The sequence below is a fragment of the Pseudopipra pipra genome, chromosome 5 (genome assembly GCF_036250125.1).
Source record: "Pseudopipra pipra isolate bDixPip1 chromosome 5, bDixPip1.hap1, whole genome shotgun sequence".
NCBI classification, from domain to species: Eukaryota; Metazoa; Chordata; class Aves; order Passeriformes; family Pipridae; genus Pseudopipra; species Pseudopipra pipra.
Window position 1 is genome coordinate 67,336,270 of NC_087553.1, and position 16,213 is coordinate 67,352,482.

At 40.2% G+C, this 16,213-nt stretch overlaps 1 protein-coding gene across 3 annotated transcripts in view; it reads right to left on the reverse strand.

Moving 5' to 3' along the window:
• The window catches only part of SEMA3D (semaphorin 3D), a 137,966-nt gene that overhangs the window by 13,368 nt on the left and 108,385 nt on the right, over nt 1–16,213 (reverse strand). For all 3 annotated transcript variants that reach the window (XM_064656449.1, XM_064656451.1, XM_064656450.1), the window contains exons 12-16: nt 10,212–10,434; nt 7,093–7,181; nt 5,261–5,302; nt 3,870–4,027; nt 1,755–1,819 (exon numbers count right to left, since the gene is read on the reverse strand). In XM_064656449.1, the coding sequence (XP_064512519.1) occupies nt 1,755–1,819; nt 3,870–4,027; nt 5,261–5,302; nt 7,093–7,181; nt 10,212–10,434 (577 nt within the window). The remainder of the gene's footprint in view (nt 1–1,754; nt 1,820–3,869; nt 4,028–5,260; nt 5,303–7,092; nt 7,182–10,211; nt 10,435–16,213) is intronic.

A 16,213-nucleotide genomic window follows, 5' to 3' on the forward strand; every position in this document is an offset into this window, starting at 1 on the left:
AGATCTGGACTCCTTTCTTGTCTTCTGTAAATCTGAACAAATAATTTCTAATCTCTGCATCTTCGTTCCCCTTTTCAATCTGTCTTATCTGTGCCTTATCTATGTCTTATCCACCTTAGTATCAGACTAAAGTTGTTTCTTATGCTCTGTGAATAACAGAAAGGAAGGTGACAGCAGTGGTGTCTCCTAAGTCAAAAGTTAGCTCAACAGCAAAATGAATGCAGTTTTGGATTATGCTTTCAATATAATAAGTACCTATATGAGATCTATAGAAATTCAAGCTCTGCACGTTATTTAACTGTGCCACTGAGATTTCAGTAGAGCCAAACAACTTCGTGCAGCCAATGAAGTCTCTGGGAGGGAATCTCACACACTGGAGCTCTAAATTTAAATAGGTTTGGGGGCCATAATGTTACTAATTATCGTAAGTGGCATAAAAAAGCCAAGAGCCTGGGGTGACACAGGTCAGCTTCACAGTTTTATGGCACACAGGAGTCATCTCCAGTTGGGTAAAATTGCCATTGGTGGCACTACTTTGGGCAAAGAATTAATACCAATTTCTGTGCTAAGTCCTTTTAGATTTGTCCAATAAAGCTAACTCTTCCAGTATCTCTTTATCCTTCCAGGAAAATGTGACATTGTCAGCATTTCTGTTAGGGTTTCTATAACCTTGAGCTTTGCACAGTCTCAGATACCAGTGTTTGGACAGCCATGACAAGAAGCAAGCGAAGAAATTCTGACCCTTGGGATGAACAGGAGTTTTGTCTTTGATGGAAATGAGATCTTACCCTGACTTTTTAACTACGTCTGCAAGCACACATGTATAGTCAGATCCCTCTAGACTGTGCAACAGACTTCAGGCTTTGATCCCATGGCAAGCAGCTCTGATTTCTGCACTGCCTCCCACTGAGGTCTGCAGCAGGCACCCAGCACCGCAGCGGCATGGAATAGCCAGAGATCAATGGAAAGGAATGGCTTGTCCCAAAGCCAGTGTTCAACGTGGTGATACAATCAATACTGTTTTGTCTGGGTTGTTCACTTTAATAAGCAGTAGAAGAACCTCAGACAAAGCCATGCCTGGGTTTGAATGCTATTCATTTATTTTACGCTGCCGCAGAGTTCGCCGTGTAACCGCAGGGTTTCATACTGACAGTGCTCGCTGCAAGAGAAGGGCTGCGGATGCCAAAGGAGCAAGCCAGACCCTTTGGCATCTGAAAAGAGGGTGTGGGAAAGGGAGGGGAAAGCCAGCAGGGAGAAGGAGGGTAGGTTCTTGTTAATAACAGGAGTATTTAAGTAGCTGTGGGAAGGGGAAGGGGGTGGTTTGGCAGATGCAGCTGAGCCTTGGGACCTGTGTCAAGTGTCTGTGGCAGAAGGGGAGAAGATGGTGTGTTCCCCACTCACCCCTGTGGGTTTCCTTGAATTAGCTGTCCTGTTTCTAGATGAAACATCATGCTCATCCCATTAGCTACTTTTAGGGATCTGTGTGATGTTCTGGTGTCAGAGGCACATCTCCCTGCCCTGTGTGAGTGCTAGGGAGGGTGACCCACAAGGGATGCAAGCATGCCGTCCCATGCTGGCTGTTGCTTACCAGCCCTGGATCTGCAAATTTAACTGTGAGAGGGGTAATGGATGTGAAGTGTGGGAAAGGCAACTGTTCCGTTGAGCTCAGCAAGTTTTTGCAGACAGACACAGACCGTCATAGCAAACTCTGTTGTCTAAGTTACAAAAGAGCAAGAAAGGTGAAAAATACTCACTGTCTTCCACATCCCAACATTGTGCAACAGGGTCTCCATACTTAACATCCTGCCTTCTGGCTCGCCTATGGGAAGAGCATGCAAACTTGTAACACTTCAGACATAATTGCTGGAATTCAACAACAAAATACAGAGGAGCTCAACAGATGTGGACTTGCATTGCTCCCACCCTACTGCTGACAATTACAGTCTTAACTAAAACCAGCCTTACCCTCAAAGCAGCATGTGGCCTAGAGAGATTTGTACAATTGACATCAAGAGAAGAGCCTGTGATTTGGGAAAACCACTGGGAGGGGAAACAGAAAAACGAAAAGAAAAAAAAAAATCTGCCTAAAATAAAGAGTGTGTAATACAGTGATTGAAAGAGTGTCTAAACCTGCTTTAGGAGTATAGGTATCTTAGTTGGGTGGACTGTCTTGGAAATACCTAAAAACATCCTTAATATTAGAGATCATGAAAAAGATTTGAGGTTTAACAGGTGATATTCAAGATTGAGCTCAGGATTAGCCCAAGGTAATACTGACTAGTAAGTCGATCATTAAAATGAAGAGAGAAAAGGATAGTCATTTTACTTTGTAAAAAAACAATTTACAAATCTGTTTATCTTTCATCTTTGTGTACAGAAAGACACAAGACAATGGTCTGAGAGGATCTACTCCCTTCCACAACTAATTTGCCTGCTAATCTCTGTGTGTTACTTAAATTCAATCTGATTTACTTTCATTTCAGTGTAATAGCACTAAAAAAAAGAAGTAAGCTCTTCTTTTGTGTATGATTGCGTTTATCTTTCAAGAGCAATGAAAAAAGTTTTCATTTTAATTTTTCAGTAGGAAAATTGGAGATCCAGGAAGGAACTGATTGTTTCCTCACAAGCAACAGCAGTGGGACCCCCTGTGTGCAGAGCAATGCCTCTGACAGAGAGCAGGTTCCCAAGTTTGACCTGTCCACTGTGCAAAACCTGTAGACATGCTGGAAGCACAGAAGGAAAATATTCAAGTAACTGATCTCCTGGAGGATTCCCAGGGCCAGTCAACCATCCTTTGTTTTGCAGCCATGGACTTTTGGCCTCCCCACCAAACTGCACATCTGTTAAAAAGCATGGACCATCAATCTCTGTGTCTCAGCCCACCTCAGACTTCAGCAAGCCTCATGTGTCACTAACTTTGCAGTGAGCCTGAACACTTGCTTTTCTCCTTTCATTTATGCTTCTCTGAATTTAGTTTGCTTTGGCTATGAGGGAAAACACATAAAGTTCCTTGACACCATAACCTATGAGTCATTAACTTCAATGGTTTGTCTAATTGCTCAGGACCCAGCCCTGTGACCCTTAAGGTAGAAAGTGTCATTCCAGAGTCTGAGCTCAGACTTCAACCTCACTCACTGCAAGAATTACTGTCTGGAGAGTTTTGTCCAAAGGGGAATGAAGAGGCTGTGAGGGACTCTGGCTCCAGCTAAATCTCCCAAAAACTTCAAGAGACGCATCCAGCAGCTTAGGCACTGAGCTACTAGAGCCTGCAGTGTGGTCTCCCTCTATCCAGATCCATGGTGCTCTCCCAGCTGGTGGGTACAGATAATTCAGATGAAGTTTCTTTCACTGTGGAAAGGCTGCTCCCAGTGTGGTCAAATCATGGGACTTAAATCTCTGTCTCCCTCTCATGGCTAGACCACAAATACAATTGTTCAGTTTGGTCAGGGAATTAAATGTATTTTATTATTGACCACTCTGGGATACTATGTTAAAGTCTGCTTTCTAACTACAGTGGTGTCCTATGAAAAAGTCAGAAGCTTAAGAGAGGCTCTCGCCTCTTGGGCAGAGCTAGCCACAACCTGGACCTCCATCTGAGCATCTCGTGCCTTAAGGCATTCAGCATAAAAAAAGGAAAGTGATGGATTTATGATGTTCGCTGCAGTAGCCAAGTTACTGTCACACACACTTAAACAAAGCTATGTTGTCTTCACAGCTCTTTGAGCAGAAATGTGAAACATGGCCAGAGTATGATCACATTTTAAGGCAAATGACATGCTAAGTAAGAAAAGCAACAAGTTATGAATTGGAACATCTAAAGTTCTTTCTAGCAGCAAGATCTTTTACAGCATGTTGAGTTTTTTTCTTACCTTTTAGAAGTGGGGGCATATCTGGAACAAGAGTTTCCATCCCAGGCACAGTATGGGTCTCTGGCAAGGCAGCAGTCTGCACAAGCCTTCCCATACGTGTGACATCTGTGCAAAGAGAGCTGAACCAATCCATCCCTGGAACCAATGTACAATTGTTGCTGCAAATCAGGCAAAGCAAATTAATTAGGAGTGTTCTCCAAGTAGCCTGGTTAAAAAGTTCCCTTCTTCATTGTCACAGTTGCAGACTTTCAATCTTATCCCAGATTTTACAAAACAAGGGAGAATTCCCCATTACTATAAAATGTTTCTCAGGGTTCAATGTGAATTGGCCAATCTCCCTCCATCTCTGACATAACAGAGCAGAGAGGAAAGGGGACTGCAGTCCTGGAAAGACACCAGCACTCAACACCCTTACACCTTTAGATTTGTGCTGTAATAAAAAAATCAGAAGCAAATAATGGAAAGAATGGTTTAATAACACATTTAAAAACAAGGGGCTGGATAGCCATGGTATTAAGAATCTGGAAACCAGGGGTGACCTTCTGTGAATAATACCTCATCTTCTGCTTCTGATCCTTAGGTAGGATGGGGATAATGTTACTCGCCTCTCCCCAAAGTGTGAGTGGATTGCCTGTTGAGACAAGGGTGGTCCAAGCTGGAACTGGCTCATGCAATACCTCCAGCTGGCCTGCCACCTTTTTTCAGGGGAGATGGGACCCAGCTGTGCTGTTCGTGCCTGAAAGGCAAAATACCTCCTTCCATGTGAGGGAGGCGTGTTGTGCAAGAGCTGCTCTGGCCACTGCTGCAGGGCAGGGAGGGATGGCTCTGGTGTCACGCTGCTTTCCAAGCATGCACGTAGCCGTCATAGAGCTTGGAGCTGCCATAAAACCATTTCCCATCAGGAGATACCCTAATGGGACTGGCCCCTGCGCTGCCAGGGTTGGACCACCCAGATTTAGGCTGCAATTTTAGAGGAGGGGGACTGGTTGTGTGCACACAACTTTTAGCACAGTGAGGCCCTGATTTCTCTCGACTACTAATAAAAATAAAAACAATAATAGTAATAATAGTTTATTACCAGGTTGTAAAGAGACAAGCATGTCTAGGGGCCGAAAAAAGAATGCGCATTGACTTCACTCACAAATCCCACTACCATATGACTAAAGATTTGTTTCCCTGAATAATTACCAGCTTGGGTACACAAATTACTGTTTGTAAGCAAACATGAAATTAGGCAGGCAAACAAGTGCAAATATATCTGCTTCCTTCCAGATACATGTTAAGACCCATCCATGGAAAGCCTGGCCAGTAGGTAACAAGTGTCATCTGAAAATAAGTTTAGTGTTCAGTGTACCACATATCCTTCAGTAATTAAACAAACTTGTGATTACCTGCTTCTGAGAAATCTCCATGGTTGAGATAAATGAAGGATGCTGAAAAATAAATTGGTAAGGTGTATTAGTTTTCAAATGCTCTGTTCTTAGTGAAAAAGCAGAACTTAGCGTACAAAAAGTAAATAAAATTACAGATTTGTTTGCTTGGTTTACACAAATATGAAAAAGAAAAAAAACCAGAAAATCATTACTTTCCTGGTTCCAAAAAGAACTCCCATAAATTTCCCCCACTGAAAGGAGGGAGCTGGCTTTAATTCCTAGAGTTTGCTATCTACTCCACACTAGGCAATGAGCCGTCACATCAACTTTAGTTCTTATTAAGCACTATTTGAAAGGCTTAGATGCCATTTAAGGGATACATAGGCAGATCCTCTGCACCAGGATGTATTTCACTGCCATAAGAGACGGTGAAATTTTTGCCAATGACTGATGTAAGAACAGCACAAAGCTCAGGGTATTATCTAACACCAAACAGAAGATGATTAATCTAAGCCTATTGTTTAATACTAATGCAGTTTGAGGAAATAAGGCACCTTTTTTTTTTCAGCCATTCACCCCCTTCAATTTTCCTGGATTCAAAAACAAAGAGGTAACAGTTATAAATGTTACCAGTAAAAATGTGAAGGAATGTCTGCTGAATAGAAAAAAATAACCTCTTTTTTGTTTTAAATATGATATGGCACATTTTCCCTTGATGTTATGTTTTAAGAATGCGTCAAATCGGTGCACATACTAGAACTGCTGATTACTTGGCAGGCCACTGAGTAATCTTGGTATTTTCTGAGTAATATTTATAATTGGTGTCCAAAACAGTGGGAAGAAGACATACAGATCCTTTCAGTCAAAGTTTCACATGGCATATCAAAAGGTATATGGAGAAATGAACTCTGAAATAATTGTTAATGATCCCGTCCTTACACTTGGAAAAGTCTTTAAGTCCTAAATTCATTTATTCAGTATGGACAAAAATTTGGGCTAAGACCCTGTATAGCACATAGGATGCGAGAAAGTAATCAAAATGCCATGTGTGCAGACAAAAAGGTGAAAAGCAAGGTGAAAACTGAAGAACATCTATACAGCATGAGAAGAAAGCAACACAAAGAATGAAGAAGAATCTGATAAATCAAAAAGAAAATCAGTAGGGAAGACAAAGGCCTCCAGTTTCCTGATGTATTGGCATGTTGACCTCATCTCCCTCACCAGCACTGAAGCTAATCAGAAACTGTGTCTGTGCAACAGAGAGAATCTTGGGCCTTTTACAAGCTGTATTTATGAAGAAGGCATTGGTGTTAGCGGGGCTCCAGTTACACAATAGCCAAATCAAAATGGTCAAAAATATTGAGTCAGCCTTCACCATCAAATTAAAGCACATTGATAATCAAAACTAACTTTCCTTTATTTTCCTTATGTTTTCAATTCCTAATGTTGCTATGTTAAAGACTTTCTCTGCACCTGTGAAATTTTGTCTGTTTAAAAAAAAACATAATTGTGCCTAGAATACTCCCATATCACTGTGGCTCATAGAAAATTTTACATTAAAAATAAAATACTACTAATAAAAACATTCGGGCTCAAAATAAGATTTCAGACTAGAACAAAATAGAATAAATGAGATTTTTCTCTAAGTCTGAAAAATCACGGTCTGTTTGGTTTTGGACATTTTTCAACTGACTTGCCCAAAGAATACCAAGGGGTTTAAAAATTTACATAGTGTCCCTCCGGAAACTTGAACTAGTTCCAGTAAACAAACAACCAGACAGACAAAGCCGATTTGGGCCATAAAGTCCCCTGAATAATATTTAATTGATGTTGTGGCTATTAATGCTTACCTTGAATATCTGCAGCTCTTCCAGGACCACCTCCTCCTTAGTCCACTTCTCCTTTGTGATACTCACAACTTTCAGGACTGTGCCTATGTCTGAAACAAATGTTCATCATGTAAAACCCACAGTCATGTTTCAATACGTATGGACCACTCCATTTCATGCCGTGTGGATAAAGCTAATCCATCAGGGATGTAGCTTTCAAAGAACATCTATCCCTATTACATCCACTGCTATCTACAGAGCTCTACACAGTACATTTATGGGTTTACTGTATGGTTGAGCCAAGACTGCTCCTGGCAGGGATGGTCTAATGCTCCTACTACACAAACACAGACAAACACGTCCATGCTGCCAGCTAGAATTTTATGCACATTTCCCTAAGCCACAATTGGGGCCCATCTGACCCCAAAAAGAGCCAGCTCAGGGAACTAAATTGGCAAAAAATTATTTCCTCTTTTTTATAGAATTATTTTGCTTCCAGTATAGCCCCTTAATCAGAAGTAAGTTTCATTTTAATGTGAAGAGTTAAGCAATGCACTTTTTTCATTTATCTTTTAATTTAAAGAAATATTTGAACAAGATCTCCATTAAGCATCAAAATCTTAATTTAATCATTACAGAAATAATTTCTTTGAAGTTAACTAGAGAATTTTTTTTAAGTTAAATCTATTAATAAATCTTAACCTGTATTCCTGCTTGGTGAAAAAATAATTTGCTCATTTCATGTCAGACCATTAGACATAACTGAACCTTGAATGGTCTTATAAAGAACTCAAAAAATGCTCAGGGGAAGTGGGCTGGGGGTGCTGGGATGTGGAAACAACACAGTGCAGCTTGGTCCTAAGCATTATGAATAGTATTGAAATTATGAAAAATAATACATTCTAATGGAAAGAATGAGACTTGCATTCTTGTTTTCTTAAACTACTGAAGATCATATTACCAATCAAAGCCAAAGTTGTTTCAGTTTGCCTTATATATTAGAGCTTTTTTCAATGTTTGTTTGACATAATTGCCAAAGCTTGCATATGTCCAAGCTGGTTGTGTACATTCAAACATATAATAAGCTACTGATCCGCTGCTGCTCAAAACTTCCTGGGTTATGTGTTATATCCATATTCAGTGTCTCTGTGTAATATTTGTAATTTCATCTTTAAGTTCATTTTTTTTCCTTATGACAAGTTTAAAGGAGAAAATAGAATAAAACTATGTACTTCTGGAAAAGAAAACTCACTTTTAAGGAAGGCACTGAAGAAAAATAAACATCTGCATATTATGGAGTGCCATCTAGTGACTGCATGGTACTTGCTGGCCTTGACACCTCTGAACCCAACTATTTATAGTTGCAGAGTTACTATTAGTGCTGATCAGGAGTAGTTAACCTGGGAGTATTCAAGTTGCTGGTCCCTCATTATAATTTTACTCCTATGAAAAACTTTATAATGGAGGACAGCAAACATCTGAAAGCAACCTCTATACCCAGTAAAAGATTTTGTACATTTTTACAAATGAACTCCTTTTTTCAGACAGCTAAATTTCAAATTACTTTTTCTCACTATTATCAGAAGAAAAGTAAGTTGTAGTGAGAACTCCCAAATCCTAGGCATTGCAGAGTTTGGGAATGGGTTCCCTTTCCTTCTTTGTTGACTGTATTAAATATTGCTTTCAGAAAGCAACAAGAATTTTACATCATCATGGCTAAAGCTCATTCCCAGTCTTCTCAGTCAGAAGAGGAGAAAACAGCACTGTGCTTTTCTCCTTTCTGACTCCACTGTACTGACTTGTGGGGATCATAGAGGGACTCTCACATTGTCTTTTTTTGGAAGACAGGAGTTGTGAAACATGTTTTGCTGAAAGACATACATGGTCCAAGAGAGAGGCTATCTGTGGACTCGTGTGTGTGATAATGCAGCTGGGAAACTCGTGAAGGCTGAGACATTCCACACATTAAAAGAAACAATGCTCTGGGACAATTCACTCCTTTCCCCAGATTACTTCCGAATATCCATACCTATCAAACTGTGTTATATGACACAAAATTTGCTCATAGGGCATATAAAATGCTATGTAACCCCACAGCACTGGGGCAGGATTCAAACTGAAATCTTAATTTCCCTGCAGCTCATGGCAGTAGCTCATCCACTGCACTTGAATAAACCCTGTCACCTCCATATACCTAAGTTTCACCTTCTGTAAGATGGGGATAATGATAATGATCTCCTTACTAAAACACTCAGATCTAGCAGTGAGAATTGCTTTATAAGACCTATATAGAATGAGAGTGAGAGAATGTCAAATTACGGATTAAGAACAAAAAATTCCAGTGGAGTAAAATTGTAGATTATTACTTCAGAAATGTTATGAATAGGTATATTAGTATTTCTTAGCACATCTTCCTGTTGGGTGGTTCATCCAGTGATTCTAAATTTAATTACTATGGTAAAACTAGACTTTTTCCTTCAGGCATATGTCTACTATAAAAATGCATATAGATACATAATTATCCATAGAAAAACTGCAAAGCAGTCTTTTTCCCTGACAGAGTAGTTTAACCTCTCTCTGCTCAATCCTGGTTGTCATGTTTGGAGCTATCATGTTCCTAATTTATATCTTTAAAATTGCTTGAGTAGAATTGTTGCCTTAGGCTCAGTTTGAAATCTTTCTTAACTGTTCAGTGTCACATGAGATATAATGCTGAAGCATCACACCACTACTAATAATAGGAAGTACTCCTTGAAGCTATTAAGGTTATTTTTTTTTTCCTTTTAATTGTTTATTGATGTGCTTCCAGCAGGAATTGGAGCCAGAGTGCCATGTAATGTAAAGACAGGTACTGAATGGTATTGGAGGATAAGAAAGTCTAGGTACTCTAACCCTTAACTGATTTATCACCCAGGTACCAGGAGGCAGGTATTAAAATCCCAAATGTAATAATCCCTTGATTAGTCTAGTCAGCACTTGCATGAAGACCTAAAACAGAATCAAGTGCACCTAAATGTTTCCTAAAGCTGTGTGCATAGGAAAAAGATGTTAATCAATAGGTTTTATTCAGGACCTGTTGGGCTAAAAGTATTCTAAAAGGATGTGTCTTGTAGATTGACAGTGGAAATCTTCTCTCATACCTGTTCCTAGGAAGATAACATCATATTGCCCGTCCTCTGCCATGACGTGATCCACCACAATCTGAGTCAGGCGATAATCCACGTTGATCCGAGTGAACACCGGCGCTCCCGTCACTGGGTAAACGGATTTGTACATCAGTGGATGGCGTTTAATAAAGCTAATGACTTCGTCAGGGAAGTCTCTGGTAGACTTTATCAGTGGATCGTAGGTTTTGCTTGGACACTGAACGAAAGAGAGAGAACAAGAAGATGAGAGTAATTTAGGAAAGAAGTACAAATAGAAATCAAGTTTTCCATGAGAAGATTTGTGAAACCAGTAGGAAATCAGATTTTTCAGTGATTTTTCTCATCCCAAAATAGCACTTGGTCACCAATATTTAATTTTTTTAAAGCATTGCTTTAAAACCGGAGAAATTCCCATGATGGGCTCAGTGTGTCCACAATGAATTCCACCTTCTCATTCCCAGCCACACTCACAGGCAAAATATCACGCTGTGTATTTTACAAAGACAAGGAGACTGAGACTGGAGGGAGGGAGACCTGTCATGCACGTGGTTAAATTTGCTACATGCTGGTCGGAGCAGTGCAAATACCAGCATATGGGGCCGCCAACAACAAGACTGGGGTGCCCTCCTGTGGCTGCCGTGGGATGAGCTCAAGTGTTTGAAGTGCAGCATCTCAAAGTTTTTCTGTTTTTAATATTTCTGCTCCTCTTTTCGTGAATGAATTTCTGCCCTGCTGATGCAGTGAGTCAGTGAAGAAGATTCTCTCTGGCATGTCCTGATGTTGGACTAACAGCTTGGTTTCTCCTGGGAGATCCACTCAGATCCTTGTGGTAGAAGGCCCCTAGTAAATTCTTCAACTATGTTCATTTTTCCAGACTGAAACACCCATATCTATCTTTATATGGCAGGAAATAAGAAACCATAACTTTTCAGTGACTGCACCTCCTCCACCTCAAACTTTTTTTCTCAAAAAGGCAGATTCTACTGGTACCAGATGATCCCTATAGCCTTTATTTCTCAAAAGTAGCATCCTTTTATCTAGGTTTGAACAGCACTGTTTTGTCCTCTTTTGGTCCAGACAACCTGCTACAGCACTTACTCCTTCAGATATCTCCCCAGTGTCATTTAATTACTCTCATCTCTCTTAGACCCATACTGACAAATTAATCACTTCAGCTGTCTCTTCTACTTACACAAGTAAGTTGGTTCTCACATATCCCACACATCACACATCCTGTAAACCTACCTCTTTGATCTCCATCAAGTTTTTCCCTTCTCTGTTTTTTGGGGTGAGGGTAGGAACATATCTGAAGATGAGCCATGTTGATGAACCAAGATCTCTCGTGCTCACCTATCTCTGCTTTTCTTCCCATGGCAATTTGCATCTCTTTTCTGTCCCTAGTTTTACACTTAGTCTCTAATCCAAGTTTGAGAAAACTTCTGTTTTGAATCTGGAGGCATCTAAATGTGTTAATGGGGCACTAGAAATCCTGAATAAGAATAAGATGAACTATACACACTGGACACAAAGGGTGTTGGCGACAACCTTTTACATATAAACTGATTGCTTCTTCTTTAATACTATTTTTAAGTAAGCAATCCCTGTGTTTTCTGCCAGGTGGAGCCCTAACACAGTCTGTGAAGAAAGAAATGTGATCAAGTAATGCCTTCAAAGTCTGTCAGGAGAAAGTTAAGATTTGTTGTGAAGTTGCTATATGGTTCTCCTTCATGGCAAATTTGACAGAGACAACTTTAGTTCACACTCCCACCTCTCCAGTTTGACATGTGTTGAATCTATGGTGACAGCTAAGGGCTTGTGGTTAGGATTTGTTCCACTGTGAAAGGTTTGGCATTATCCAAAACATTTGTATTAGGAACACTCAGTGCCAAAGCCTGAGCTTGTCCTTCCTTCCATTGCTGGTAAACTCCCTTCTCACAGCTGTGCAACATCAGCCTCTAGCAGAGAATCCGTCCCCATGGGCTCAGTACTAGCCAGGATCTGTGTCTCCCTTGGGTTTCCATGGCCTGCTCTCTCGCTGGGCTGAGGGATGCACAGAGATCACCCTGTGATAGTGCTGGCTATGAAGGAAACGTAGCCCCTGCCCCACAAACACAGGTAGGGTGTGCACATTCCTGGGGATGAATTCCTCATGAAGTAAATACAGCTAATACAATGCAGAAGGATTCTTATCATACACAGTTCTATGTGTACATGTCCCTGTATAAATACCTTAAATGCAAAGGTAGTAGCAACTAAACACAAATTTCTGACTGAGAAAAATGTTCTCAAAAATATCAGAGACTACTAGTTTCTATATTCAGAAACTAAACAGGCCAGTGAAGCACAGACCAGCTGATGTCCTACATCCACATCTATGGCCACACCTGAAATGTCTGTTGGGGTCAGTTCCTGCTCTACCTTAGACCCCAAACACTGCCACAGCACTGCCACAGGGAGGGTGCCATTTGGAGAAAATTCTATCCTAGCATTAAACAGCACCATGACTATTGGGTTTGCACTTAAACCTTGACCTCTGCTTTTACTTAACTGAGTTATAGCTTGCGTGATTTAACAGTCTACGACCTATTTGCATTCCTTGTTTGGACTGAATTTTACAGCTATCTAGAGACCTCACAGACTTTGTGCAAGTGTCCACTTGCTTAGTGTTGTTTCAATTCCTAAGAGTTAAGCCTGTGCATCCCCATCTTCATAAAGGATCTGAAATGTTTATGGAAAAAATGTCTTAGGCCCCTGCATCACCTAATAGATTTTGGCAATTTCCCCATGAACAGCAAATCCGTGCCAGTTTGAATTAAGATAAATTCCATCACATATTCAGTGGGTTTGTTTCATTATACAATTTCATGTATGGCTGTGAAAGAACAGACAAGAGAAAAATAAAGGGTTGTATTGTTCTGTGATAACCGCTCAAAAGACAGTTGAATACGAGCAAGAAAGAAGAAAAGTCCTATTGAAACAACCCAGTTCTGTTGGAAACACATATTGCAGTGAGCTATCCCTAGGGAGTTTCTCTCAGCAGTCCTGTAAGAACTTCACCCTCTGGCTTGCTAGGTATGATCTCCCACATTCTGTTTTCTGCTGTGCTTTCATGAATTAAAGTCTTTGCAAGGTTACATCCTTGAGGTGGGCTGTAGTCAGCTTAGTTTTGAAGATAACAATATCCATTGAATAATTTCACAAAGAAATATGACTTTGGGACAAAAAATAGACTTTGAGATAAAAAAAATAAAACAAACCGTAATAAGGAATAAATGTTTCAGACAGCACAATAACTACCCAGAAACCAAATCATGTGTACAGTTTCTGCACAAGCAGTAACTCAGGAATGAACATTTTCATCTTACCTTAAGAACAACTGAGATCCAAGTCTTTGTCACATACTACAGTTAGACCTCAAAAACCCTAGTGACTTCAAAAGGATGTTCACCTTTACAGTTGTTGCACAAAAAATTGTTGGAATAAATAGAAATAAACTTGCATGACAACTTTGTCTTTGGAGCAAACGAATTCACTTCTTCTATTCCTCAACCATGCAACAACACTCTTCCCCCCCACTATGTACTTGAGGTTGATTTTCCCTTGTATGTCCACTTTCCATAGTTCATGCTCTCACTTACTACACTGAGTTACCAGGAGCATCTTCTGGAAATCTGCTAATTGCTCACCTATCCACAGCTAAATCTCAAAAATCTATTTCTATGTGAAAAATGGAAATAGTCCCTTGGGTCTAAAAGATCTCCTAGATTTTTGGCAGAAACATATCAACAGAGGAAGATGAAAACAATGACATCTCTCATTAAAAACCACTAGGATAAAATGTCTAACAATATGGAACTAGAGAGCTGCTACAGTAATCCCAAAGGCCCAAACCCTACCATGCATGATACAGGGAAATCTTTTGCCAGCTTGCACAGTTAATTTAGTAGAAACAAGGACTAAGGGTCTGATTAAGAGATCGCTTAAGTCAACAGGGCCTTTTCCAATTATTTCAGTGGGGTTTGGATCCTATCCTAAGGCAGTATGACCACGAAGAGCAGCTGGGCAGGTGTGACCCTGTTGTGCTTGGCTGAGGGAGTTATTTCCAGAGGCATCACTCACTGTGGCACGATGGATGGAACAGGGGAATGAGAAATTCATTTTGGCCATCCTTTGGCAAAGTCCTCAGGCCGTTGTTTAATGCTGTGTCCACCCATCACTGCAGAACAATTCCTGTAGGCTTATGCTTCCTTTCCTGGCTATCAATAGGATGTAGGATGATAAAAGCCGCGTGGACAAGTGGGTGAGTGAAGCAACCTTTCATCTCTGAGTTCACATCCTGTTGCAGGTCTCATGATAATGATACCAGTGTTCTCTGCCCAGGTCACAGAGGATACTTATTCACATCATCAGCACCAGATGCTGTCTCAGATACGTGACATCTCCCACTGGAGATAATAAGAGATTGACTTTTATATCAAACATCACAGGAGTAGGTTGGCAGAGTTGTTTCATGTGGACTACAAGAGAATCTGGCTCCATAAAAGTTCTTATAACACCATCGCTGTGCTCTCTCAGCATTTTCTGCTTTTGCAATAGGGTGGGATTCATCTCTCCTGACTTAGATTCTTATCTTGGCTGTGTGTGAACTGCACAGAGGGGGTGTCTATCTTTTTCTTTCTGATAAAGAATTCTAAACAACCAGCTTATGTGTGATGCTTTTCTTCTAGATAGCTGACATCAAGTAAAGTTTATCATATTAAATTAGTCAAATTAGTACTGTTAGATAAGAATTTTGCTGGAAATTCATTCACTATATAATTTATTCTTGAGGTTGCTTAGGCCTTTCCTACCATGAATGATAACTTGGTACAAATATACATGTTAAGAAAAATAAACAGAACAAAACAACAACAGAAGAGAAACCCCAACAAAAACAGAGCTGGTAGTGCTAAGGGCATCTCTATTCAACTGCTCTCTAAACTCTGTGGCACAAAACTTTTAAGGAATCAATACATTAGTTTCTTGAAGTTTTTGAAATGCCTTCTGTGTGAGCTAAATTTGACAATAATCACTCTGGATTAAGTCCTGATCCCAGGTGATCTACAGATATGCCTTTTATTCTCTCACCTGTTATTTGTATCCAAAAGTAGTCATGAGGTGGTAAGTCAAGGCTAATCTTTCTCAAATAAAAGCAAATGCACACTAAATTAACAACACCACACAGATGTAAGCTTTTCTCCTTTTTTCACTTGTCTTATTAAGTTTGCAGCTTAGCAGAGTGCTGGATGTGTAGATCTCACAGAGTACTGAGATACACGGTGCGACCGTGTTAACACTATGTGGGAACTGTGGCCAAGATTTTCAAAAGCCGGTGCCAGAAGCTGGGCTCCTAAATAAACCTCCAATGTGCCAAACTGCATAGTGCTTCACACCATTCAGTGAACTCAGTAAGCTCTGCTGGATCTAACACCAATTAAAATTGTGACAATTATCTGGGAATGTAAAAACATATCCTTTTCATTAATGATGAATCTGTAGTTCAGCAGTGCTGATGTCTACTGTCAATTTTAAAAGAGAATGCTGTTCCCTGGGAGCTTCGGAAGGGTTTCTATTCCAAGTGTGCTGAAAATGCCAGTTAAAAAGTGTTTTGTCACATGGATCCTTGGACCCACTTAACACTGAGACTCAAGCACCCACAGGCTAGATACTCAACAGAGATTTCATAATATTGAGTACAGTAGGCATCTAACAAAAAGTAGAATAGAGGAACTACCTTCAACCAGTCACTTCTGTGTTAAATGGGGACCTCCAACACACCCAACACATTGAACTTAACTTGTAGAGTTTACAAAGTATTGCAAAGGCTGCATCCTGAGGGGTTAAGATTCAACACTGAAGACTGGTTAGAGCTTCCAAGATGCCCAGAAAGACTTTAAAACCGGGGTATTTATAGATTTATGATGTTGTGTAGTTTAGAGATGACTCTCAGGGCATAG